This window comes from Aphelocoma coerulescens, chromosome 4 (genome assembly GCF_041296385.1).
Source record: "Aphelocoma coerulescens isolate FSJ_1873_10779 chromosome 4, UR_Acoe_1.0, whole genome shotgun sequence".
Taxonomy (NCBI): Eukaryota; Metazoa; Chordata; class Aves; order Passeriformes; family Corvidae; genus Aphelocoma; species Aphelocoma coerulescens.
This window is the reverse complement of record NC_091017.1, coordinates 60,714,377-60,741,998: the sequence shown is the minus strand read 5'-3', so window position 1 is coordinate 60,741,998 and position 27,622 is coordinate 60,714,377. Positions and strand designations below refer to the sequence as shown.

The following is a 27,622-nucleotide window of genomic DNA, read 5'->3' as shown; positions in this document are numbered from 1 at the left end:
ACTCTACAGCCACGTGTGCTGACTTTCTCTTGTTGACAAGAACAAACTGTGACTATTTTTCCTGTTTCCTCTTCAAAGCCAAACACTTATTCTTGTGAACTCCCAGAAACTGGTTGACAGGATTAGCAATCAAAAACCCCACTTGTTTTAAACTAGAACATTTCCTTGAGAATAAATAGAAAGCAATTAACACAGAAGTTTGTAATGCTGCTTTCAAAATGCATTTCACCAACATCATACAGATCTGCTTAAGATATTGCTACTTGCTATTAACAAGTTGCATCTTTTCATTTTGGCTCAAGAGGAGAAAATCTTGAGACGGTTTTTTTTTTGTTATAATGAGTCACCACCTCCTTGCATAAACTGGTGGATCATCTGGGGCTGTAAGTATGCCAGCAGTGTCATTAACTTGTCCATTAAAACGCAAAAGCCGTTAAACTTTTCATTTGTGATTTTTTTTTTTGTATAGAAAATGTGCATTGGAGCATGAGAACCCAAATATCTGAGTTCAAGGAGAGCAAGGAAATTGATGTCTCTAGGAGTCTTCCAGGAAGCTGTTCCTCAGATCCTGAATCAAGGGAATTTTGATCACACCATAAAAGCCTCTCAGTTTATTTAAGCCTTTCCCAAACAGGTAGTAGAACAGATAGTCTCTCCTGTTTCAAAGCAATCACAGAACTGACACAAATCTTTTCTCATGGTGGTCAGCAGTGAAGTCCTACTGTCATCATCAGTAATTTAACTAATTCTGGTTCTAAGAGCTAGGAATGTATTCCAGGTCTAGGTACTCTTTCATTTTTATTCTAAGGACCAAATCATGGCCTGGGTAATCTGACTGTACTAGATCATTAAATGGAGTGAGGCTCCTCTGCTCCGTGGTACCTATCAATGTTTCTCCCTGCTATGGAAAAATCCATGAGGCTTTGGGACATCCAGGTATTCTCCCTTAATGCTTAGGAACATAAGGCAAAAAACATAGTCCTGGATTGAATATTCACTCTGTAAATCACTTAACTAACATCAAGTTGCAAAAGATATAAGTAGAGAGAATGCTTTCTCTTTCACAGAAATTTTGGCTGATTTTGAGTGGTCTAGTCTCCCAATTTGGGAAAATAAGGCTTTCACCATTCATGGTGAAGACACTGGAAGAAGCAAGCAGTATTGACATGGAATTATGGTAACAGGCATTTTATATAAAATTCATTGTTATTAGCACCTGGTACAGAACTCCTACAATAAAATATTGATTGCATTTTACCTTGGCTGCTGCTTTCTTCATCAATTCCAATGCAAGTTTTATATTCTTTTTCACACCTTGACCCTAGGAAATGGATATATGAAACAATCATTGTTTACAAATGCAGGCTGATAAAAATTCACTTATGCACATTCAAAATGCCTTTTAATGTTGATCCTTACTTACAAAGTGTTATTTGGCTTTAAACAGTTACAACAAAATGAACAGCTTTGTGTTCATCCTTCCTTCACAAAATCTCAGTGATTCAGTCTAGAAACAATTATTTCACCAATATATTCAAGGGATTTTTATGGATAAATAATATCACAGATCACTAATTTTGAGCAGCTAAGGAAGAATGAATAGCATTCAAAAGGGCATAAGTTGTGCACAACTTGGCAGTGAGCAAGAGCTCTCAGCTTTCCTGAAAAAGGATGTTAAGAGTGTCTCTAGGGGAAATACATAGATGTCATGCTTATGATGTTCACACAAAGTAATTCCAGACATAGGTAAAATAGATTATATGTCCTCAAAATCAGCACAAGCAAAACTTAAGCAAGCATTTTCTAGAGAAAAACCCTCCACTGTCAAAGGAATGACAACCAAACAGTTCCTCACTAATATTTCTAACTTTTAGTGCTCTTGAATGTCTTAGGGGTGACATCACTTAGCTGATACACCTTTATCTGACTCAGGCGGGGTTATGCCTCAGTTGAGCCTCATCTGTCTACTGCTTCTTGCAGGGAAAAGTAACTGCAAGAAGCGATAATTTAATTCCAACTAAAAAAAATCCTAGAGATCTAATAAAGGGCATTCTAAGAAAGGATCAAAACTTTACCTCCATCTCTACACCAAAGCCTATGCCTACTAGCTGGTTGGATTCTTGAGGTGACAAGACATTAGGAAAAATTACTAACCACAATTTGGTTGGTATTTTGATCTTGAATCTGGCTAGGAACAAAGTAACTAGACTGCTTTCAAATTGTGAGTTTTAAAATTTTTGTGCCTTTTTGGTAAAAGTCAACATTAGCTTCATAACTATTGATTGATTTTCAGAGTAAATCTAAAAGCACTTGTATACACTCTTACTGCATGTCACTGCAGATAATTTAGAAACATCATGTTATAGGAATGATTATTTTGAAGTGAAAACATGAAACATTACTTACCTTAAACAACACAATGGCATAATCATATATTAACACTGGATCTTCTGTTTCTATTGCACCCTTTGCATACCATTCTATTGCAGCTTCAGGATTTTTTGCCACTCCTTGTTGGCCCCAAAACAGCATCTGAGCCAAACGTTGCTAAAAGAAAACAACATCAGGAGTAATGCTATAAATGCTAGTATTGAAACTGGAATTGCAGGAGCAGACTTCTGCAGACTTAGATGCATTTCAAATATGTGAAGAAAATACTACACACCCTCAATAGTTTGAAAACAATTGGTTATCAGGAATATTCAGCGGCCTTTCCAGTGGTGGAACGTACTGATACTAACTTTACAGCAGGGTTCTTTTTACAGCTGTCAGTATCATAGAAGTCTGGATTGATTTAAGAGCAGAGGTAAGTGACAGATGGATTTGATGCATGTACATGTCTCAGTATTACAGTATATTGCTACCGGTCTCAGATCAGCAGCAGTAATTGCACTGTCTCAAATACAAAACCAGGGAAAACGATCAGAGAAAGAGGTTGCCAAGACTTGACAACTTTTCCCTTTTGCCTCGCATCATTGTTATGGCTTTTGCATGGTTACTGGATATTATTGGACAGGAACGTGGGAAATAGTTCAAGCTGGGAAAAAAAAAAGCAATTCTGGGTGAAAGGAGAAAATGTCTGTCCACTTTCCTCTGCAACTTTCCTACGTGGTCTATAAATGTACATTCCTGAGTGTGTCTAAAACCAAGAAAGGGGAAATTTATTGCTTTATACCTGTGCAGCTGCATTTCCTCTTGTTGCTTCATGTTTTAACCACATAAAGACATCACCATTTTCTTTTGTTTGAGCTTTTAGCAGTTCATCATCCATCAGTCTTATCGTTTCAACAAATGCCTGAAGAGTAGGTGAACAGAAAAAAATTAATTTCCACATGAATTTCACAATGAATTTCTACATCTGCTACCAAAATGGAAATGTTGTCCATTTTCTGCTTATCCCTAAAAATTCACGATCAGTTCTCGGTTTTAAAATTCTCATCGCTCCTCTGCTGGCCAGTGCATTAAGAACTATTCTCACTTCTACTGTAAAAAACATTTACTGATTTGTTCCAAAACTGTAGGTCCACTCTACACGGAGAGATATACCAAGACACCAACAACTGAAAAAAAACCCCAAACCATCTTTTGGTTTTAATTGCACTTAAAAATGACAAAGAAGTGTTTTTAAGCATTTTAAGACTTTTAAATTTCTATAGAAATCTCTTTCAAAAGATAAAAAAAGCTAGCAGAAAGCTTGATGAAGACCTGACTCACGGCACTCTTATCTTGGTAAATCTGCTGATTTTTAGTTCTTCAGCAATTAAAATCTCTCTATCCTTTGTATAATAATCATTCTTTCTGATAAGCCAGGATTCTAGCACTAACCTACCTTGACTATTCTTTACAAATAAAGTTCTGTTACCTCCTGTTTAGCAGCTTATTCTAAAATCATTTTATTGTAACTTTATCAGATAACTATTTAACCAAGTCATTAAATTTGATTATAGAAAAGGTGTAAGTATGGAGAGGACAATTCATCTTTTGCAGGAACTTCATGATGTCTGTCTACTGAAACAGCAGATCAGTTGCTTAATAAACACATCCAATTATATTAATAATTGAAAATCTGAGTGAGGATTTAGGGCCCAAGAATAAGGCTTGGGCTTTAACAAAAAACAGGCTTGTGGACAATTCTGAGGATTTGAGTCTGATTTTGATTTTGATTCCCCCTTCCTAAGAAACACAGTAATGATATCTACATACAATTTGGGGGATTTTGTAACAATCATAGAATCACAGAATGATTTGGGCTGGAAGTGACTTTTAAAGACCATTTAGTCCTAAACCCCTTCCACAGGCAGGGACTGGAATCAGATGAGCTAGTATTTGTACATCAAGACAAATATCTTCTAGCCACATAAAATGAATATGAAAAATAACTTGCACAGAAAACAAATTCAGATATATTTATAACTCTTTTACCTGTTCCCCTTTTATATTGTGTTGATCCAGGGATGTCTTTATTGCAATATTACTGTAATAAGCATATGACAGCTCCAAATCAAGTGGATAGTTATTAATGCCTTGGTAATGTTTATAGCCAAGATTCATCACAGAAAGTCTCTCGTTCCCCTGAGCACCAACTAAACTATACAGCAGTCCCTGGCAAAAATCAACAGACATAAACAAGAGTGAATTCACTGCACATCTCACAAGTTAAGCACTTTGCAGGAGATTTACAGGGAACAGAATGTTCATACTCATAGCTGATTTACTAGCTATATCATGTAAACACAGTTACAGAAGCAAGCACAGCCCTAAAGCAGTTAAAATGTCTTATGTTTGCACAGAAAGACTTGAGAGAAAAACTAGGCTCTAAACACTTTTCAAGTATTGCATTTATTCTGTCACCACTAAGTGTGCAGCAATTTTTTAATGTCATTTTACTACAGTGTTGTTTATACTGTGACACTTTTTATACTCAGCAGTCATTTAACTACTCCCACTGATGCCAACTGGAGTTTTCACACCGAATTCAGTGGAAAGATATGGAAGCTAACAAACAGCATTTGAGAATCTTACCCTAGAATTCGGACAGGACTAGTAGGATGGGATCTATGGCTGCACAAATCTCCCTTGAGGTACATGTTAGTTGGTCTATGCACCACACATTTGCCAAAAAACATTTTCAGCACTACTATTATTTTTTACATACACAGTAATAAAACCAGTGGTGTCCCATCTGTGCTGGATATTAAATTGTTTCCTACACTATCTGTAGCAGATCAAATGATAAAATGACTTAGCCTTCATAATTAGCACTAGGTATACTCCATAATTAGGGTATAAAAAACGTTCCTGTCTAAGGTTTCTTGTTTTTGAAGAACTGCAGGTGAGCTTGGTCTCCGATTGGCCTGTCAGGGGTTCTTCTGATTTCTAATCCTGGATCCACAACAGACACATCTTCTGCTCTTTATGAGTGTTTTGTATTATACTATTATATCACAATTAAATATCTAATGGAAATTTTAGCGTTGCCTTCTTCCCCGGACATATGAACACCTACCCTTTATTTGACCTCGCAACAGAATCACATGGAAACATTTCAGTTATTTGCAACCTGCCTAAGACATCAGGAGTTCTCAAACTCTGCAGTTGCTCAGCTGAAGCACGGTCACTTTTTTACAAAAGAAAACTGTCCTACTTTGGCTACCCTTGCTCATTTGACCATAATATACTCAGTGTCACGTTTTTGCACACTCTAAAATCAGACTTCTTTCCTGACTGTACCATGCAACCTTTCCACTTCAGATTTGCCTGATCTGAGACATTTTTCCTACCTGTCTTCAAGTGACTGTGGATGACTCAAGGGCTCTTACTCATCCTAGCTCCACAGTGACTAGAAAAGCAGTACTCTCTATGCTGTTCACTTTACCACCATTTTTAGGTCTTTACTAAATCATTGATTTCCTTGTTCTGCTTGAGCAGGATAAAGATTCCCACCATCAGGCCTTCATATAGATATCACTGCCATCAAGGTATTAATTAGTAGCTTTATTGGAGAATCCCTTCAACCACCACCTACATCTGAAGGCCACTTCACTTTTTTTAGTTCAACTGATCATCCCATTTCTTAAATGCCTTTAAAGGTAATTGATTTCACAGACATAACAGAACATATTAAATGTAGTACCTTTATACGATCCACAGGCACACCGAGCCCTGTTTCAAATATAACTGCAAGAAAATAGGAAGCCTTATGGTATCCACAACAACTGGAATCCACCAGGAGAGGCACAGAGGAGCCCAAATTGCTGAGGCCATTGGCGCTGGACAGAGCTTTCACAACCTTCTCAAATATCCTCCGGCCAACTTCTACAACTGTATCACTTCCATCTTCTAACACTAAAAATAAAATATAGGACACACAGTTATTGCAAGAGTTAAAATTAGGAACCAATTTCCCCTCCTTAATTTAACGGGATTCAGACAGATTCTGTTATTTCTCATGCTGAATGGTATTCTCAACATAGATAAACAAAATTCCTAGAGATACAAGGTATTATTGAATATGAAGAGTGAATAAAATTCCAAAAGACAATCTCAAAGTAACTAACCACTAAAAGCATAAGGATACTTCTATGATTCTTTCTATCTAATAAGCCATCCTTTCATCTGCAGCATATTGCAACATATAAGCCACATAATACTCCTTTATAAAGTTAGCTGATATGGAAAAAAAAAGTATAACGCATGAACTTAAGTCAAATGATACTAAACTACACAACAAATATTGTTGAGTTATTTAAGAGCAATAAAAAAAAAGGAAACATGATTACCATCTGGACTACTGAAATCCATCTCTTGTAACAGTTTGAACAAAGTGTGGTACTTTTCCCTGAGCTCTTTTCCCCACATGAAAGCATCACATTTGGATTTTTCTCCGTATTTGTGAATCAGTTCCAAATAATAGTTTTCATAGTAACCTAGAGAAAACAACATATTTAAGACATGAAAGCTGACTTTTTGGTCTTGATAACAAGTTTATGACAGAAGAAAAGATGTTTCTAGGACACTAAAAATTCATGGACAAGATGAACACACCCTTAACACAAAGCAGTGCTAAAAACTCAACCAGCTAGCACAGGCCACTTACAAATTCATTTAGATTTCTTCTCCCATACTCCAGTCACAGTGCATGCAATAGAATTCTAGTTAGAAACATAAGCTAGTTTTCAGCACACATTTAAGCTATGTCATTCTTCTTTCACCGAAGTGGACACTTTGGTAGAAAACCGTTAATTACTGAATGTAAGACAACTTTGGCAGAAACATTCTAGCAAAACCCACCCATTTGCCTCTAGGGTCATTTCGAAAATGAAATGGAAGAGAGGCAACTGTGTAGTGTACATGAAAGCTTGAAAGTATTTCTTTGTCCCTTTATGAACCTCTCTTATTAGAGAAGACATATCAAAATAATTTAAGTTTTTATTCCATGACACAAAAGTATTTGCAGGGACAAAACCCCAGTTCTAGCTATCAGTAACAAGACTAAACTCTTCAAATTGCATTTTTTTCTTGTTATGACTGAATTAAAGTTTACTTTTGATGATTAATATCCAGATTATTAAAGGAAGGAAAACAGGTCTCCAAAGATGACAGTTTTCAATTCATCATAGATCAAGACTTACAACTTCTGCGCATTTTTTCGCCTTGTCTTACAATATATGTGTAGTCATAAACTATTTCTTGAATGTCCATACATCTCTCGTAGTAAACTTCAATTTGTTCCACTATGTCTTTGTCATGATGAGGGTTAGAAATCTATAAAAAGGCAAATGATGGATAAATGACATCGCCAGTATGTTGTTGTGCATGCTCAGCTAGAAAGATGCATTGTACACAAATAACAAAAGGAAACAGATTCTTCACTACCATCAGCTTATCTGGCACATCATATTAGTGTGTCAGACAACGTGATGCTCGCCACAGTAGACTGTTGTCTATTTAAATGGTCAGCATAATCCAAAAATCACAGACAAATTTGCAAAACTGGCCAAACCCATGTGACTTTTTACCATCAGTTTTATCAAAACCATAGATTAATCAAATGTGTCCAACTCTGTATCATCAGAAACTCTGCGAACAAAGCAATACTGAAAATACATCCTTATTAAATATAGATTTACAAACACTGCTTTACACTCGCACTTCCCGAAGTATTATCATTTAGCATTTGAAATGGTAACTAATACTGCTAGATTTCAACAGAAAATTAGCATATACGACATATGTTCTCAGATACTATTGTGTTTCATCCCTAGTTTATCACCTGATGAGCACTCCATCTGAAAAAATAAAATAGTCATAGTTGGCTGCTAATATTTCAACATTTCCAAGTAGTGCTTCTGCTTACCTGTTCTGTTTCCAACACACTGAGACGATAATATTTCACAGGTCCAAAAAATGCTTCAATACCATTTACGTACCCACTGCCCCCAAGAACAAAGTATCCAGCAGTGTCATCATAATAGAAATCTTCCCTAAAACTTGAGAACATGAAAGAGAAGTAAGCTGACTATTTAGAGGTACTGTGAAAGAAGAAAGAGAAATTAGTATTTCTCAGAATTTCTGCAACTGACAGTCTTAAGCTCACTGCCAGTATCCTTTTCTCATTTATTTATTCTCAAAATCTACTCTGCAATTTAGTGTGATAAATTTTGCAGTAAAATTAACAAATTCCTTGTCTACAAACATGTTAAACAAGCAGGATGTTTTATTTTTCTGATCTGTAAGTATCTTTTGATATTTTATGCATCATTACTCAACCTCAATTTTTTCAGTTCCACATTTCCCTTTCACTTTTCTAAAATCAGCATATGAAAATTTAAGTTACCTTTCTCCAAGAGTTATCATCTGCAACTTATCAATTTCTGGTTTTTAAAGCACAGCAGAGAAGGAACAACCCTGAAGTCTGCCATGCAGTTCACTGTTAGGTAGTTCCCTTATTAACAGTGGCCTTTTTTAGTTATTTGCACAAGAAAGAGTCCATCTTAAATTACAGTGAAAGAGAACAGTAAAGATCCATTTAAAAAATTATTCAGTTGTTTAGAATAAAGAACAGAGCAAGAATACTTTTAGTAACAATTTTGTTCTCTACTAAGCAAAGCAAGTAACAATTTCCCTGGTTTAATACTACCTCTCACATCAACAGTAAAACTAGACTTCAGTAAGACCGAAAGTTCATTTGAAGACTGATCTTAATGCCACTGACCTGCCAATCAGTTTGTAGTGGGGGTTATGAAACTCTAGATCATGCACCATGTTAACTCATGGCATTAACAAAAATATTCAGCTTGTGCTTAATGTAAGCACATTAAAGCAAACTGGTTTTGAAAGCATAGTGTGGAAAAAGACCACAGACATTTTGCAAATCAACTGGAATCTCAGTTACAAACCTGTGCTCTCCTCCTATTCTCTGTATCTGAACATATACACACATATTACTCCACAAAGGGGAAAATGCTGCTTACGTAAAAGATTGATGATGATGTCTTTTCAAATTCTTCCCAACACTGCTTACTTCAATCTAAAAGAGCACAAAATATTAATTACAATAAAAGAAATGTTATAGGGTACATTTATTACAGCATCAAGTTGTTCCCGGGGAGGTTTAGATTGGATGTTAGGAAATACTTCTTCACTGAAAGGGTTGTCAAGCACTGGAACAGGCTGCCCGTGTTAGTGGTGGAGTCATCATCCCTGGAAGTGTTCAAGGAACAAGTGGATGTGGCACTCAGTGCTGTGGTTTTAGTTGGTATCGTGGTGTTTGGTCAAACGTTGGACTGGATAATCTTTGAGGTCTTTTCCAGCCCAAATGATTCAATGATTTTTTTTCAATCCACAGCCTGAAGTCCTTCTCCCCAGGGCTGTTCTCAACCTACTCTCTGGCCAGCCCATGTTTGTGCTTGGGAATCCCCTGACCCACGTGCAACACCTTGCACTTGGACTTGTTGAACATCACAAGGTTCACATTGGCCCACCTCTCAAGCCTGTCCAGGTCCACTGGATGGCACCCCTTCCCTCCAGCATCTCAAGTACACCACACAGCTTGGTGTCATTAGAAAACTTGCTGAGGGTGCACTCAATCCAACTCAATTAATCAAAGTTGATTTCCCAAAGCAGGATGGTCTGAACATGCCCTCAACTTCTAGTTTTACATTTTCTTTTGCTATGTCAGCATATACAATTTACAGTATTTCTCTCAGTCTCAGCTACTAACGAGTCGTCAGAGGAACAATCAAATTATACAAATCTCAGCCTTGATCCTGTAATTCATTAGCAAGCATACCTGTCCACCCTTAAAGGAGATATCCAGTCGAAACCATTGCTTCAGAGGAAGGCTGAAACTGGTTTTCACTGCAAGGTCATCCCCTCTCACGAGATGCATCTGAATATGCACATAACCTGACAGCAAGAAGGAAGAATAAGGAAATAAACACCACAGAAACATTAGCAGCAAGAATGGGTTTACTAACACATTCTTCACAGTGATTCTGTCCTCTTCATCCTCTTCATCACCAACACCAGAAATGTGGGCACTTACCAAGCCATACACCAGCTCTCAGAGAGTCCCACAGACAGTGCTCCACAGTATTTCAGTTACACATCTCAGACGCTGATGCTCAGGCTCCCACATGAAATCACAGACTGAAAACCAACTGTCTGAGGGTTAAACAGACTAAACCTAAGGCAAACAGGGAGGCTGCCACAGCTGACCTCAAACACCAGAAAGCAGTTGTGACTTGCAGTAAACAGCACGAGGGACCAGTAAACAGTGGCATCCACTCAGCACTCAACTGGTGACATGTGACTGCAATGATCAAGTACAAGATGACTCTACCCTCCACTTCTTGGACCTGCAAAAGCTACACTCACTCTGAGCTTTTAAGAGCAGGACAGGCTATTATGATAATCTAGTCCAACACTGAGAATAAACTGGCCCTAAAACCTTGCCAAATAAATCTAATGTCAAGCTGATAACTTCCATTTTTTTGTTCTTCCAAGATAAGCATCTGGTTTATAACGGACAGATTAATTATCAAAATTGGCTACATGACAGAGAAAATGAAAATGACAAAAATAAGAGAGGAAGAGGTCAGTTGTCAAACTTGCAAGGAAGGATGAAAAAAACGTATGATGAGAAAGCCAGGTGTGCACTTTTAAAACTCTGCATGCTTATTTCCTCTGTGAGCCTGGCAGCCAGCTCCCAGCTGTCTTCTAACAAGAATAGACCCCCTACTACAAGTTTTGTGAGACTAAGACAGTGCTACCTCTTAACTTTCTTCTGGATTGTGGAAACAGACTGATTCTTGAACACTGCAATGCAGGCAAGACCTTGAATGATTTTGGCTTCTTCTGAGGTTACTTCAAATTATCAAAAATTTTTATGTTGTATGTATATAGGAATTAAGATCAATTTAAAATAACACTTCAATAATAACAAGAAAGCTTGCTCATTGTGGTAACAGGTAAGACTGTTTAATCTCAGTTTATGTTCCTGGCTCTAAGATTCAGGCTATTCTCCTGACAAAGCAGACATTTCCTGAAGTTTGCCAAGACTAGACGCTATGCAACTACTTCTCAGTCTTCTCCTGTTAATTTAGTAGCTACTTTCCTACTGAGACATTATAGTCAAAAAGAAGCATTTTGCAAGGGATCAATTTCACAAACTAGGTCTGATAACATACTTTTGTAAATGTTATTCCTAGGCACAGATCTAAAAAGACTGTATTAGACCTCTTCTGAAAGCCATTAATAATATCCCTTACCTTCCTCATTTAGAAATACAGCAGGAGTACCATACATTTCTTTTGAATCAATAAAATAGAGTATACCACACAGATCCTTTTCACAGTGATGGAGTAGATACAGCCAGATTGAAATGGTGAACCTGCATGAGCAAAAACAAACAAAAAATCCACTCCTGATGAGAAATCTCTCTATATAATTTGAAAAGCATGCATTTCACTTTAATTTAGCAAATCTGTTTCACACATGTAATCTTCAGAATAGAAAAAATCCTCTGCAGTGAAAACCTTCAGAACAACCACACTTAAGACTCTTGGATCTTTGATCTCTAACGGCAGACTTTTGTGGTAACAACAGGAGAAGAGAGTAAGGAAGCATTATCTGAATCAATTCCAGAATGCTGGGTCAGAGCTACTTCCAGATCCCACATCAACAAGGAACTGAAAACACAACTGAGAAAAACAGGAGCCAACCTCCCACATACAGACTACAGAACCAAATCCCCAGATGCATGGTCTTGTCATCTTGATTGTCAAAGCCAGTAAAAACTATAAGCTGTGTCTTCTGTACTAAAATAGAACTGTGAAAATGTGCTTGGGAGAAGCAGTTAAAAATGAATCCAATCTCTGGACAGTGCAGATAGGTATGAATAGGTGTCACAGAAGTATCATAGGATAAATAAAGGCGGAGCCTCTGCAAACTATGAACAGTGCAAAACAAAAAAACAAACACCAACAGTGCTATGTACTTAGAAATTTCCATTCACAGCTGGTTGAGGCACTAAAAGCAGAATTTATACCACAGTCTCTAATTTTAAGGAGTTCCTCTGTGCCAGACTAAATCTGCTTCTATGCTCTTAACATAAATTTGATCACTTATTCCTGTAACATTGCCACAGAAGTTAGGTCAATGCTGAATGACTTTGAAAATTGTACCTCCGATATACAATTCAGCAAAGCATTATAACTATTATCATATCTGATGAAATAGTTCACTTTTCTTAGTGACCTTCAGAAAGACTTAATGACCTTTTGCATTTCTATAATCAATAAAAATGGTCAATATTTGTTTATAATATTTTAGAATTGGGTCAGCTTGCCTTGCTTCTCTCTCAAGAAATTGCTTAGCATGAGTACCTTGTATCTTTTCCTAAACTAAACCACTGTAGGCCTGAAAGCCTAACACCTGCTTTCCTGCTTTAAAAAAAAATTCAAGGGTGATTAAGTTTTCCCTAATGGAAACTATGCCTCAAAAAGCTAATAACACCATTTTCTCCAGAGATGGTACATGGATGACGTAGAAAGGTTTGTAAATGACAATCACTTGTATATTGATTGTTAGGACCTACAGGCAAACACTGCTTCCAGAAATACTGCTCATGTATCCATGCTTATACATTGTTCTTTTCATCTATCATCTCTGCCAATACAGCAAACTCAATTGCCTCAGTCTCCATTTAATCCTTGACTGCCAGTCTGAGACCGTATTTGTTCTGGACACATTTTTTGGGACAGAGTTTGGGACAATGCTGACTCATTTTATATCCCCATTGCTGCAGAATGCCAAACAGCGTGCGTAGTCCCTCACAGTCCCAGCCTGTCCTTGATGAAGGCTCTCCACTGGTAGCCACCTCAAATGACAGTTACCTATCTCGGGCTCTTTCTTTACAAATCCCTGATTGAGCCAAACAAGTCACCTCAGCTAAATCCACCTGCTTCTGTTGACCTTTTGTAGAGTGGGGAACCACTGTTCCGTCACACAGCCCCGACACACACTGAAGACATCGCCTGAAGGCAAGAACTATGTGGAGTGGGTACAAAGCTGCATAAATTCATGCCATATACTCTAAATAAGAGTTTGAGTGCCTCAGTGCCAGAAGCAGAATGCAACTGTGTTGGTGATCAATGGGCAGCAGGCTGTCACCCATCCTGAAGAGACCAGGAGATAAAAATTGCTCTGGACTTATGGCTTCATTTATGGTTTGAGAGCTAGTAATTTGCATGCAAACTGTGCTCTCTGGCAAGTCTTCTTTGGCACTCTTCTTGTGGCCACAGGCCAAATGCAAACCAGCAGGCAAGTTGCAGTTCCTGCAATCATTTCTTACTTCTGTAATGATGTTGCCAGGGTAAGAGGACCTGGTGGAAGGGAGGTATATTTATATATATCTTTTCCCCTCAAGTTGCAAAATATGACTGAAGAGTTGTGAGAGTTTTGGGAAGGGGGACCAGAGTTGAGCAAGATGACCTTATGAGAGTGATTTCTCTGTAACTGAAAAGTGTGCAGGGGCTAAGGAGTTGTATTCCTGTCTAAATAGGAGAGTTTACACAGCAGTGGTAGAAGGAATTGGAGTGAGCTCAAACTGGAAGACTTATCTAGGCAGAGGATTCTATCACTAAGGGCTTGTCAGCTGCGAAATAAACTACAGTGTGAATTTATAGGGATAAAGCTGTTCATGCTGCTTGCCCTTGCAAGAAATCCTACTCTGCTCTTGGTCTGCAAACAATGTTAGAAATGCAGATCTGTCTGTAAAGCAGAAAACCCCAGGCTAGCTAGTCATGAGACAGCAGTCTGATCATGACTGCAGGTAACAGCTAACAGCCTCCTAACTGTACCTAACCCATTCAGTTACACCTACCAGTCATATCTTCTACACAGCACTGCACTAACACATACTGTAAGTATCTTCCTGAGGTTCAGCTTAAGCCTGTCCAAAACTGGAATCAGAAGGGTCTGCTAACTAGGTTCCTTTTGCACCTTTTCTCAAATAACTAGGCAGTATTCCTTTAATTTGTGGTATAGCCCAAGAGTTTAAGTACATTCTATAGCCTTCAAAACCCAAATACAGCCCCATTAAATTACTTGAATATACTTACATGGGATAATCAATCTGATGTTGTCTGACTGTCTCAAGTTCTCTGTTTTCAAACTGTTCAAATTTCTTCACAATTCCTGTTTTTTCTCCACTGGAAGCATATATAAATTCGAGAAGCTGGACACCATCTGCAAAATACAATCTTTCTTTATCTGACAGACAGAAAGCATTGGTAACTAATTAATAAGATCACATTCCTACAGTCAAACATTTAAATCACACAACAGATTAAAAGTTAACACAAACTTTCAATAAGTCCTTAAACACAAGTTCACTTGTAGTTAAATAGTTGCTGCTATTAAATACATTACAGTCTTGGACCAAATAACCCATGAAAAGTGAAATTGAGCCTGTTTCCAGATGGAATTAGAAGCAGGGAAAGAACAGACTTATTTAAATCTAAGATACTTAAAGAACCAGTTAGTAAACAAGAAGTCTTAATTTATGTCACTCATTTAAATCTCATCCTATCTTGGGTCATGCCTAAGTGACATTACTCCACATCTCTTGGACTTGCCCTCCATTTGCACCTCTCTGTATTATACGTACGCATAGATACCAATTCTGTTCTTAACTGATACAGATAATCCTGTAATAAAACTGATAAAGCTGCCCCTCCTGAGAAACAGGAGAAAAATCTTCAAGGCCATGATGTATCATCAGCTTGCCTAGAGAAACCCAAAAACCAAACAAAAAAACCCAAGAAAACAACAAAACAAAACAAACCCTAAGCAATTTGTTACAATCTTATTTTAAGAAACAAAATTTGAATATTATTTCCTCCTATTGTCTATTATACTGATTTAAGAAATAGATAACACAGACAGTAAGATGTTTCACAGTGTTGTCAGATAGCACATGCTGTCTCCAATAAGTATTTTAGAAAGTCCCTAAGGGAAGCAAGATGTTCCCTGTTCTTCTTTAGAGCATTTATATGCAAATGTAGCGAAAATAAACGACACAAATACCATTATGGGACTTTCTAGGAGAGAACAATTTAGGAACAAATGGGCTTTTTCTTTTTAGGTTCTGCTTTGAGTATGCATTGAGGGCAAGAAGAATTATCAGCAAGTGTAAAGCTAAAGATAGGCAGAAAAAAAGTCTAGAAAGCAAAGTTGTTTCAGTAATCTATACAGTTGGCAAGATATGCTTTTTTATTTAAAACCACTATTTTTTTTCCTAAAATGCTTGTTCATAATGGTTCTAGGGGATAAAAACGTGGTGCTATAAAGTTTAGTTCACTAGAAAGACTTGAAAATATGTTTCTGAGTGTGAGGCCATCATCTTAAGCAGAAGAGGACTACTTGTGCGAGAATTATGTGTGCATGAACTGCAGAACTGACTCTGAAATAATGCAGCAAGGGACTGAACAACTCACTCTGAAGATAAAGGAATGATGTCCACTGACACTGCTGGGTTTTGACTAAAGTTGTTTGAATATGCTTAGAAAATAGAGGGCCAGGCTGCTACGAACCTCCAGGCTGGCTGTGAAGAAACAATCTGAAGAACAGGATGGCTTCAGCAACTCTAACCTCACAGTTACGGAGATTACATGTTCAGCAATGCTTCCCAAGTAAACCACTGTATGTAACATTTACTATTTACTACCAGCAGGCACTTTTTAACAGTTTACCAGAGATGTTATTAAGTTTCCTTGAGGGAAAAAAGTGACATTGTACCTACCACTTTCATGAGGGCACTGAGGTATTCTATTTGCCTGGAGCATCCACAAATAGTCAGCACCCCACTGAAGACAAACTTTGTGGTCTTTATATGGCCGCTCAAAAGGTGGAACTGCCTCTAAGAATGTGTAATTCTTGGCAACCGCAGCCTGGTAGTCTTCACTCTGCTCATCATCATAGTTGCTAGCTGATTTGTGACTAATCCACGCGTACAGTATCACACTGTGCACTATTATTGAGTTCCTGATGATATAATCGTCTCTGTAAACCATGATGCTTGGAAATTTCAAGTGTACTTGTCGAGTTCTGCTAACATAAAGGTTCTTCTCATCCTTCCATCTCCTTCGATACACTGGTACACCAGTCCTGAACTCAGAGGAAGCTACTGCTTCCAAACTGATAATACAAGGCTTAGAACATAAATATTGAACTGAAACCTCAGAATTGTTAAGAACTTTCTTTTCTAAAATGTTTAAATGGATAAAGTCCACATAATCCATATTTTTCTGAAACTGTGGAGCAACTGCTGTTGTCTGTAATGTCTCCTTTCCAAAGGACAGCACAAAGTTCTGGAAGAAAACCCAAACACAAACATGTTAATCAAAGAATCTAAGTTTATATGATTATATAGTCACAGTAATAACAGAACACTGCATAAGCATGTTTATAAACCATACTTTTAACTTGAAAATATGAAGTTTCTTTTACACAGCAAGTAGACATGGATAACTGGAGAGCCACCATCAAGATTTTAATGGTAACAACTTCCCTACATCAAGTTCTCCAAGTTACACATGCTTCTACAAACAAATTGTATTTACAGGGTGTATCCTTCAGCCCTTACGCAAGCGGAATCTGCTCTAAGATAGGGACTTACACGTCATGCTATTTACACATGTTCCTAGGATCAGGCCTAAGGAGTGTACACGAAAATGTACTGGTGTGTATTCGTCTTATCATTGTTTCCTAGGATTGCCATCCTAGCCTGATGTTTCTGTATCTTCTTAAAAAGTTAGCTAATTTTGTTACCTGTCATGCAGGTCCCGGAAGGAGAAAACAACAGAGGTTTGCTGAGAATGAATTAATATTCATGAAGTGTTTCATTTTTGACATGTTCCTATCCTGAAGATGGACGTGGAAATCTGAGCAGCTCTCCACAGCTATGTACGCTATATATAGTTTGACAGTGAGTGCCTGGACATACAACAGGAATATCCTCTATGCTGAAGTTCTTGTCTCTAAGGCTTCAAACAGCTTCTTTTCTTTCTGCCCTGCAGTCAGCATCCAGCTTGATGCACTGCCAAGGATCCTGGGGATTACTCAGCTCTGAGGGCCAGCCACCAGCACAGCAGCTCCACCAGGCCCCCTGCTCTAAAATATTCAGAATTGTCACTTAGGATTACCAGGGAAGATGGTCATTAAGGTTGCTCAAAATGAGATTTGTCTTGGGTAACTTTTAAATTCGCTAAGCTTAAACAAATTAAAATAAAATTTGTCTTGGATACCTATCTTGGATTGATGGATTTTTCATTGTGATTTTCAAAATATTTAAAAGGTTTGGCCTAGTCATTAATACATTTCTAATCATATGATTATGACTCAACTAATCATAGAAACTATGTATTGTGCACCTGGAGGACTTGCCCACAGTCCAATATGTGGATCAGTAGAAGTGCCTAATGATAAACTCTTTTTATTTCTTAAGAATACGTTGACACTCCTTGAGAGCTACACTGAAAAAACATCAAGCCAGGAAGGCCTGTGAAGGTGTTAACATTAGGAAAAGTCAGAACTAAGTCCTATACTACTTCCTTGTTCACACAGATGAGGATTTTGGATTTAACTATGTGATCAAAGGTTATTTTTCCCTCCGTTCCCTGCCTCCTTAGAGGCACAAAAGAGCTCAAGGGTTGTTAGTGGAACACAACTATGCATAGAGGGGCTATTTACTTCAAGACCTTGACTTTATTAAGGGCAGACACTGGAAGATGTAACTGAATGAGGGAACTTTTAGATGAAAAAGCTAGACATCATTGCTAGCAGATGGGTAGCTCTAGATCACTAAATTTATTTAATGTTCCTAGGTTTCTGAACTTGTCACTTGAACCACTTTCCGTAACTGCAACCAAATGCTCTTTATCTTCTTGAATCTGACAAGAGACACTGCAAGCAAGATGTGCAGTGATGCTCAACACTGATAAACACATGTAAGTACCAAGATATACACCTTGAACAAACAAACACTAAAAAATGCTAAACACAATACACTATGCAACTCAGTATTTTGGCTTTCTACAACAGGCAGTCTCGGAGTGACAGCCTTCCTCTCTGCCTTATTTCCCACTCTACAAAATGGATATTGGTTAGAGCATGGTGCTAATAATGCCAAGGTTGTGGGTTTGATCCCTTTATGGGCTGTTCACTTAAGAGTTGGACTTGATTACACTTGTGGGTCCCTTCCAACTCAGAATATTCTGTGATTTTTTATATTGTAAAAACTATGCAAACTGAAGGGGCTAAAAAATGAATAGCAACAGGAAGTTGGTGTCCATTGGAACACATAGTATGGTGTCTACCATATGTTGGGATAACACACATACACAAATATTGAGATAAAAGTTGATGAGAGAGCCTTGATTTTAATACTAATTTGAGTCTCTTTCAGAGCCTGACTTGACAAAATATACTATTCTTTTACATTTCCAATGTAATAATTCTTTGGTTTAAATACTTCCAAAAGCATTAAAAGCCCATAGCAGCAGTAACAGATCATCCTAAACCTCTTGTACTTGATGGTTATCATTCATATTTCTTGATCTTACAATAAAGAGTGCTTGTAAGTAGCTTAATCTTTGTGATATGGGGGGCTGTGTCATGAGGAAGATGGTAATATACTATGAACACAATGCCATGTGTGTATCACAAGACGTAAAAGTCTACCAGGTAGATACTACAAAGCATAGGGGTACTACTGTGTGCTTACCACACCACACACACTTACTGTCAAAACATACACAGCCAGCTCTCCATTTTCTCAGTGGTTATCCAATACAGAGATATGGGAACTAGCCTCCAGCAAAGACAGTTTGGGTCTGCCACAGTTCATTGACAAATATGCAGCAGTGCATGAATACGTTCATCTGATTTCCAGTGAATGGCAGAAATTTTGTGGTGGGGATCCCAAAGCAGTAAGCTCTGAAACCCAAAGCCAGTTATTTGCAGAACAATTTCCATGATGTTCCTAGAGCACTTAAGCACAATGCACCGTGGCTGCTGATGCGTAAGTTTAGCTTCAGCTCTGCTGATCTAGTGCCTTTCCTGTAGTGCCTGATCTGCTAAATGGCTCCAGGAGATTTTACTTTGCATTCTTTGGTCCCTGGGTATTACTTGAGGCGTGTGCTGCCAAAATGCATGAAGTATATTTGAGTCTGCTGTTCCATCCCACCTAACAAACCCTTCAGGAGGCTCATCCAGTAAACAGCATGGAGCAAAGAACCCTGAGCAACCCCACAGCGATGGAAGCCTGGCAGAGACTGCAGACCATAAACTTTCAGACCATGACTGAGTCTCCATTACCACTTGGTTACCTCTACACAGTGCATGGAGTGTCCATCATTTAAATGTTCCTACTTGGTGAGGAACCCTCTTCCCTTCCTGTTATGTAAGACAGGGCAGAGTTAAATGTGCACCATGTCTGACATAGAGTAAGGATGAAAGGATTATACATTGAAAGTGATTATGAGACTTAAATACAAAAGTTTCCCAGCACAGTAAAGAGGCCAGCTATGCTGATTTGAAATATTACCATGAACTATGTAAAGTTCAACAAGACAGATATAAAGGCTTTGTTGTGTGGGGCAACTTAGCCACTAAAGCTGCAAAAGTTTTTTTTTTCTTTTCTTAAATCCTGCTGAATCTGAATGAATTAGCCCAAGTCATCCCATCAGATCTTGGTATAAAAATCAATTTGGGAGGCAAACACAGCAAGTGTTAGGAAACTGAACATTTTCAGAAGTGTAATAATACAGAAATGATTGAGCAAGTATTCTTTCACTTGCTGATCTCAACAGGACCCTCCACGAGTTCCGCATAACCCTATGAAACCTGCACCTGTTTGCACAAAACCTGAAGATAACCGCAGTCCTTCACCTGCAAATGCCCAACACGTCATGCTACATTTTAAGATGTGTGAAAAGAAGACATGACAAAAAGGAGTATTGATTTGCTGCTCTCCATCAGCGCCAACATAGTACAAGCATACAAAGACTTTGACCAGAGTTTATGCTTAGCAGCATAAAAGATGAAAAAGTAGCTTAGTAGGTGCCCCTAAAAAGGGGATATTTCCATAAGCCAGTGCAGCACTATGCTCAGTCGTGCATCTGTAAGCAGATGTCAAAGGCCTCTCCATTCTATCCACTCCAGAAATTTATCGTTACCCAGGGCAGAAAGCTTAACACTTCGATGTGCTGACTCGGCGTCCCCCAGCTCGATAAGGCAGCGTGACCCTGGGGAGGGGGCGCGGGGCCAGGCCGGACAGCCGGGGGCTGGCTCCGAGGGGCGGCCCCGGCACCGAGCCCCCCGCGCACCGCCGGCCGCCGGCTCCCTCCGCCCTGCGCGTACGACCCGCGGCCCCGCACGGACCGGCCCCGCACGGACCGGCCCCTGCCGCGACGCCGGGCTGGGCCGGGGCGCGGGGGCAGGTGCGGGGCCGGCGGCACTCACCGTGAGGAGGACGAGGAGCAGCGGAGGGGGGCCGCGGGGCTCGGCCGGGGGCCGCATGCTGCTGCTGCGGCGGTGCCCAGCACGCCCAGGACTGGGCGGCCGGCCCGGCGACAAGGATGCGGCAGATCCGGCTTCCTGGAGGAGGGGCCGCCGCCCGGGCAGGGCAGGGCAGAGCCGGGCAGGGCCTCGCTCCGCCGCCGCAGGTGCGGAGGGGCTGGGCCAGGAGACGCGGAGCGCCGGCCGTGCTGCGCAGTTCTTTGGAGGTTCCTCGCAGCTCCGTACAGCAGGCGCCGGGCGGCGTCCCGGGAGCGGCGCGCCCGGGAAGGATCCCCGCGCAGGGCCGCGCCCGCCCGCTCCCCTGGCGGCTCCGCGGCGGCCCCCGCCCTCCCGCCTCGGCGCTGCGTTACCAGCCCAGTCGCGACCCGGGCTAGCTCCCGTTCCCGCTGTCGGGCGAGGCGCTTTAGGGCGGGGCGGCGGGCCTGGGGCGCATCATCTCGGGCTGCCCGGGCCGGCCTGACAGCGCGGCGGCACCGGGCCCGTGCCCGCGCTGCGCCCCGCCGGCCGCGCGGGGGCGCTGCTCCCGCCGGGCCGGGCCGCCCCGCGCCGCTCCCGCGTGTCCCGGAAGGCGCCCGCAGGCCCCGCGCCGTGTCCGCCGGGGCCATGGCAGGGCTGTCCCGCACCCTCGGCATCTTCGGCGCCTTCGTGGCCGTGGTGGGAGCCGTCTTTTACCCCATTTACTTCCGGCCGCTGCTGCTTCCGGAGGAATACAGTGAGTCCCTGCGCGGGGGGCCGTGGCTGGGCCCGGCCGTGGCGCGGTCTGTGCCCGGGCTTGGGGGAATGCTGGGGCTGCTGCTTGTGAGTGACTCCCGAGGGCTTTCCTGCTCGCCTAGGAGATACCTGAAAACCCGAAATAATACAGCTCGCAGTACCCTTGTTTCGAGCTATTGGCCAGCACGTGATTTAGAACACCCTTCAGCTGTTTCTTAGAGGATTGAGATGCAGTTGAAGAAATTGAGATCAGAGAGCTGGAGCATCTCTCCTATGTAGAAAGGCTGAGAGAGTTGGGATTCTTTAGCCTGGAGAAGAGAAGGCTTCGAGAAGACCTTGTAGAACACTTGAAGAGAGCTTGTAAGAAAGCCGGGGTCTTTTTAGTAGGGCCTGTTGCAATAGGACTAGGGGTAATGTTTTTAAACTAAAACAGGGTAAATTCACAGTAGATAGAATGAATACATTTTTTTTATTACGATGGTGGTGAACCACTGGAACAGGTTGCCCAGAGGAGTGGTGGGTGTCCCATGCCTGGAAACATTCAAGATCAGGTTGGACAGGGCTCTGAGCAGCTTGATCTAGCTGAAGAAGTCCCTGCTCAGTGCAGGAGAGGTGGACTAGATGGTCTTTAAAGGTCCCTTCGAACCCAGACTATTCAATGATTCTATGAGCTGTTTGAGTTTTGTTTTCCAGCTGCAGTTGAAAATGTGATTTAAAACTTGGCAACCAGTTGTGATGATTTGCTAGAGCTGATCTCAGTCTGCAGAGTCTCTGAAACTGACACCTGAGGAAAACCCCACTTTCCTGCCAGAAACACCTTCCAGGAAAACCTGCAAAAGCCCACAACTAACTCATCCAGGAAGCCCTAGAGAGCACCTGCAGATCCAGGTGCAAAGCCTCAGTGGCTCCAGGCGGGTGTTCCATAGGGGAGCACCCGTTACTCCTCGACTTCTGTGAAATACTGCTAAAGGAAATGGAGGAAAAAAGTTCTGGTGCAACCAGCCTCGCCCCTCACTTTAATTTGTATGAAACTAAGCAAGCTGATCACATGAAGGTACATGTGGTTAATCTGCCAAGACAACTGAAGATTTCTAGGAAGGAAAAATAAAAAATGATAACAAACGTACTGATCTTATTGGAGGGGCTTTGGCCTTGCATCAAAGCTGAAGTAAAATTTAACTTAAAAGCAAGTTTTTATTGAAGGATGCTATGTTTGTGAAACTGTGAGACCTTCAGCACAGACCTTTTCCACATGGATTAATTAAAACAGTGGTTTGACAACTTCTGTTTGTGACATTTTCACAGATTTGCTGATTTTCTGAATTGTGAGACTTGGCTCCTTCCCCATCCTGTGAGGTGGCTCTCCTCTCACCAAGACTCAATCTTCCTTGTTGTCCTTTCTTTCAGTTACCTGCCTTCCCAGCAGTTTGCAGGCCCCACATCAGTCTCCCTAATGACTGTTCTGTGTCCTATCTGCATATTTATCATCTCTTACTTCTTTGCACTGGTTTCCCTGCCTGACCAGTTAACAGCTCCTGCTGCTCGACCCAAGTGTGTCCTCAGAACTCTCAGATTGGTTCCTGCTTTGGTCCCTGCCTCTCTTCTAATCTAGGTTTCCACTTAAGACTAAATATCTTTTTCCTTCATATCCTACAGGAAGTCTCATTCCTTGCCCTAATCTATTCTGTTCTCCTCTTCTGGGTTTTGTACCTTTTCCTTTGAAATTAAGACACTTCCTTGAGATTTTGTCTGCTAAAAAAGATGAAATGGAATTAACCATGCTCAGTGAACAGAACTGGAGAAGGTGGATCTGCCTCTAGTGCCTGTCCCTTTGCAAGGAGAGTCAATTACTGTGATATTCCTGCTAGGCTCCAGTAGCATTAGGCTTGTACCTAGACAGCCTGATAACATGTAGTGCCAGTGTCAGTGCATTCCCAGTGGGATAGGATAATGAAAAATTTCAGTTTTAAGGTGAGCTTAGTTCTGAGCTTCCTCTGAGAATATGCACCCTGCAGGTTCTTAAAGGCCTCAGAAGTTCAGTGGTGTGGGCAAAAGGTTAATTCACCTGAGCTTTGACTTCCTGCTTCAAAGTACCACTGTGGTGGTGAAGTATGTAAGAAAAGGAGGGGCATTTAGTAAGGGAAAATAGTATCATTTTCTCCATTTCTCTTCTTGGAAGTGGTTGAGTCTTTCAGAGAAAAAAGAAAAGCCTGAATGGCCCAATGTATGGAGAAATATCCCTCAGATACTGAATTTCACAAAGTTTACACGCAATAATTTTGTAGGTGCTGTCATGAAATCTGTTTGCAAGATCTTTCAACGGCCTGAAAATGGGAATTGTCCAAAAGAAAAAAAAACTTTTGACTAGTTTCATGTTGAGCATATGAATCATAGCTTCTAGAAGTAATTAATTAAATGCTGGGATCATGGCAGATGTTTTGGCATCTTTTATTAAACAGTAGGCATTGTTTTAAGATGATTATCTTATTGTATGTAGTCTCTCAAAACAGACTAGCTATTAGTTTCTTAGTGAAGTAGGAATACTACATTTGCATTGTGTAGGTAGATACCCAACAGAATTTACAGTGTAGCATCTAGAATGAATAAAATTTTTAAGATTCTTTTATTGGGAGCAATCAAGATATCTGGTATTTTCTTTTTTTCAGTCGTGTCCTTTCTGTTGTGTTTTCCAGAGAAAGAACAGTCAATAAACCGAGCTGGTATTGTTCAAGAGGATATTCAGCCTGCAGGTACACTTGATTTATGTGTTTGCATTGATGGTTTTAAAGACCATCTTGAAGTAACGCCTGAATATTTATATGGATTTAAATAATACAGTGAAGAATATATTAGGAGAAAACATATTTAATAAACTTGCCATTAAATTATTTTTCAGGCTAATTCCTCACTAAAAAATTATGGTCTTAGTGGCACTCATCTTAAATTGACTTAACTGGCCAAATAAATTGCAGAGTTTCTGTTGCCTTCACACTTTCTTAAATAGATGCCAGTTTCCACTTCTGAACCAGCTCAGAGCAAACAAGAACTATGGATAGGTTGCGCTGTAGCTGTAAAGAACAATGTTGCACCCTAGTTTTGTGGAATACCGAATTCTGCTGAAACACAGTTCATCAGCACTTTGGCAGTGCCTTCCAGCCTCATGGATGAATGGGCCATGCAGAAATCCACTACACATCAAGGAAAATTTGGAATGCAATGCTAATAGCTTTTGGATCCTTGCTGTTGCTAGTGGAAGGCTTAGAAAAGCATACAAGGGCAGTAAAATTCAAGTATGGCAGACTATTCTTGATAGTTCATTTTTTCATAATGGTAAATGGAATGGCTGTTCATTATGCAAGGTTGGCACTTCTTGATTAAAGATGTGAGAGTGCCTGTCTTGATGAAACAGGTTATATCTGAATATGTTAAAGGGTAGTGTATTTTTTTTTGAAAAAGCCCCACATCAGCAGCAGGGGAAAATCAAATAGGATTAAAACCATGATCTTACAACACGTATTGGTTAGATCATTAGTGCAGGACTTGCCTTTTAGGGAAGTATTGGAAGGGTACTGTGAAATAGAGATCTGGTAAACCTGTCTTTTTTACTGAATGTTCAAGAGGACTGGACTGGCTCATTTATCCAAGATGCACGTACTTGATGACCAGTTCTCCTCAGTATAACTTTTTAATTTGAATTTAGCTGCTGATAAGTTATGAGATCCATTAGTTGAAAATGAAACCTAGACAAATTTAAGTGTAAGAGGCAGTTCTAAATGATTGATCCAACAATATCAGAACACCTTACCTATGACTGTGATAGATTTTTCCATTATCTGAAGCTTAAGATCAACATGAGGTTGTCTTTCTATATATTTTTGCAAGTTTAAGCAGAGTTGCAAATTCAGTGCAGAAATCGTTGGCTTCTTTCATTGCTTAATACACAATGCTGGAATAGCAGACCTTTTTTTTTTTTCTCCAACAGTCTAATTATCAACTGCTGGTATTCTCATATTTGATTTGTAGGGTTAAAAGTGTGGTCGGATCCATTTGGAAGAAAATAATGTTGGTGGTTGGGTGTATTGCAAAACTGAAGATGGACATCTTCAGCTGCTTCTCCTTTCACTGAAGTGTGTCTTTGGGTGTCGCTGGAGGAGAATTCTGAATATGCTGTGTGGGCGCATGAGGAGCAACAAAGGCAACTGGTTGGAATCCCAAGAGATAAAAACACGCTAGTTTTAAGAGAGAATGCTGGTGCATAGCTCACAGACTGTTAGAGAGCTGAATGATTCTTGAGTATAGACATGAAATATTTATTTCCTTGAGAAAAGGAAAAAGGATTTTTTTCTAATCTGTAGACACTTGTAATAATGAATAGAATAAATCATGCAGACTGCTGTACTTTCCTCCCTAGTTTGAAAGTTACAACATGGTGTGTGTAAATTTGTACATTAAAATTTTTAAACCAACGTGTACTTTTTTTCATTGTTTTGCAACTGTGTATGGAAGGTATCTTGGGCACCTGCCAGGTGTCCCCCCTGGCCATTCTTCTTACTCCTGCTTCTCCACAGGGCTGGGGGAGTAAACAGAATGACAAAGCTCATGGGTCTGGATAAGCACAAGGAGATTGCCTACCAGTTACTTTTGCAGGCAAAACAGACTCAACTTGGAGAAAATTAATGTTGTTAAGTAAGTAGCATTATGACATAAAACATTTTAAAGACCACTGTAGGATCCTGTATGTTTTGAAAAATGTACGCGCAGAGAGTGTTATTCCTAACATTAGCAGATGTTTGTTATTTTTTGGACATCACACAGTTTATTGGGACAACAGATGAAAGACTCCATGTTTTCAGTGTTGTTTTCCAAACTGCCATTCTGCTACTTGCTGTTCCATTTCTACCTGTCTTTGTCACTACTCTCCCACTCAGACACACCTTTCCTCCTCTGAGTTACTTTTTATTTAGTCTTCTATTATCACTCTAAGCATTAGAATATTTCCTGTTTGCTTTCTGGGAAAATGTGGTCATGTTTGAATCCTTTGAGTTCTCGGGTCATTTTGCATGATGGTTGGAGCCAGAGTGAAGGTGTTCATTCCGTGTAGGGATCACAGATTGGTTTGGGTTGGAAGGCACCTTAAAGATGATCTAGTTCCAGCCCTGCTGCCATGAGTTGGGACATCTTCCACTAGACCAGGCTGTTCAGGGCTCCATCCACGTTGGCTTAGAACACTTCCAGGGATGGGGGATCCGCAGCTTCTTGGAACTATCTGTTCCAGTGCTTCATCACCCTTCACAGTGAAGAATTTCTTCCTCATATCTCATCTAAACCTAACCTCTTTCAGTTTGAAGTTTCACTACAGAGCAACATTGTCACAAAGCTAATTCAGTGTTTGCTGCAGAAAGAAGAATAGAGCTGAAAAATGAAGAGGTTTTTATCATTTAAACCTTTCTTCAGTGAGACTGAAAAAATTAGGGAAACTTGGTTTTTTGTTTTCTTGAGCAAAACATACTCATGCATCAGACCATTTCAGCAAAGTTTTTTCATCTGAAATACCTCCTCAGTGAAAATAAAGCAATGCTGAAATGCAGAGAACTCCATCTGTAACTGACAAGCTGCAAAACGAAGATTTTTAGGAGAATGTGGGAATTGCTCAGTTATGCAGCTTCTGTCACTTGGTGACACAAATGCTTTAAAAACATACATCATGGTAGTGTAGAACCATCAGGATAAATGATGTGACAGAGAATGTGAAATTACTTCGTTTGGGGTTAAGAGATAAGACAATCTCTGCTACTCATTTACTTTGTGAAGTTGAGCAATTTGCTGG

General features: G+C 40.1%; 2 protein-coding genes across 2 annotated transcripts in view; one reads left to right on the top strand and one right to left on the bottom strand.

Moving 5' to 3' along the window:
- The window catches only part of SEL1L3 (SEL1L family member 3), a 34,076-nt gene extending 12,923 nt beyond the window's left edge, over nt 1-21,153 (bottom strand). Inside the window, exons 1-14 of the mRNA XM_069014312.1 lie at nt 21,028-21,153; nt 16,307-16,874; nt 14,625-14,751; nt 11,772-11,893; nt 10,292-10,407; nt 9,474-9,529; nt 8,357-8,489; nt 7,632-7,764; nt 6,780-6,926; nt 6,134-6,345; nt 4,423-4,602; nt 3,176-3,295; nt 2,407-2,547; nt 1,259-1,321 (exon numbers count right to left, since the gene is read on the bottom strand). Coding sequence (XP_068870413.1) covers nt 1,259-1,321; nt 2,407-2,547; nt 3,176-3,295; nt 4,423-4,602; nt 6,134-6,345; nt 6,780-6,926; nt 7,632-7,764; nt 8,357-8,489; nt 9,474-9,529; nt 10,292-10,407; nt 11,772-11,893; nt 14,625-14,751; nt 16,307-16,874; nt 21,028-21,084 — 2,175 coding nt within the window. The 5' untranslated portion in view covers nt 21,085-21,153. The remainder of the gene's footprint in view (nt 1-1,258; nt 1,322-2,406; nt 2,548-3,175; nt 3,296-4,422; nt 4,603-6,133; nt 6,346-6,779; nt 6,927-7,631; nt 7,765-8,356; nt 8,490-9,473; nt 9,530-10,291; nt 10,408-11,771; nt 11,894-14,624; nt 14,752-16,306; nt 16,875-21,027) is intronic.
- A 466-nt stretch (nt 21,154-21,619) lies between these two features.
- SMIM20 (small integral membrane protein 20) lies at nt 21,620-26,261 on the top strand. Its single transcript, XM_069014314.1, has 3 exons — nt 21,620-21,796; nt 24,489-24,545; nt 25,819-26,261. Exons 1-3 carry the CDS (start codon nt 21,688-21,690, stop codon nt 25,854-25,856), a joined length of 204 nt encoding a protein of 67 aa, XP_068870415.1. The 5' UTR covers nt 21,620-21,687; the 3' UTR covers nt 25,857-26,261.
- Nucleotides 26,262-27,622: the final 1,361 nt, after the last annotated feature.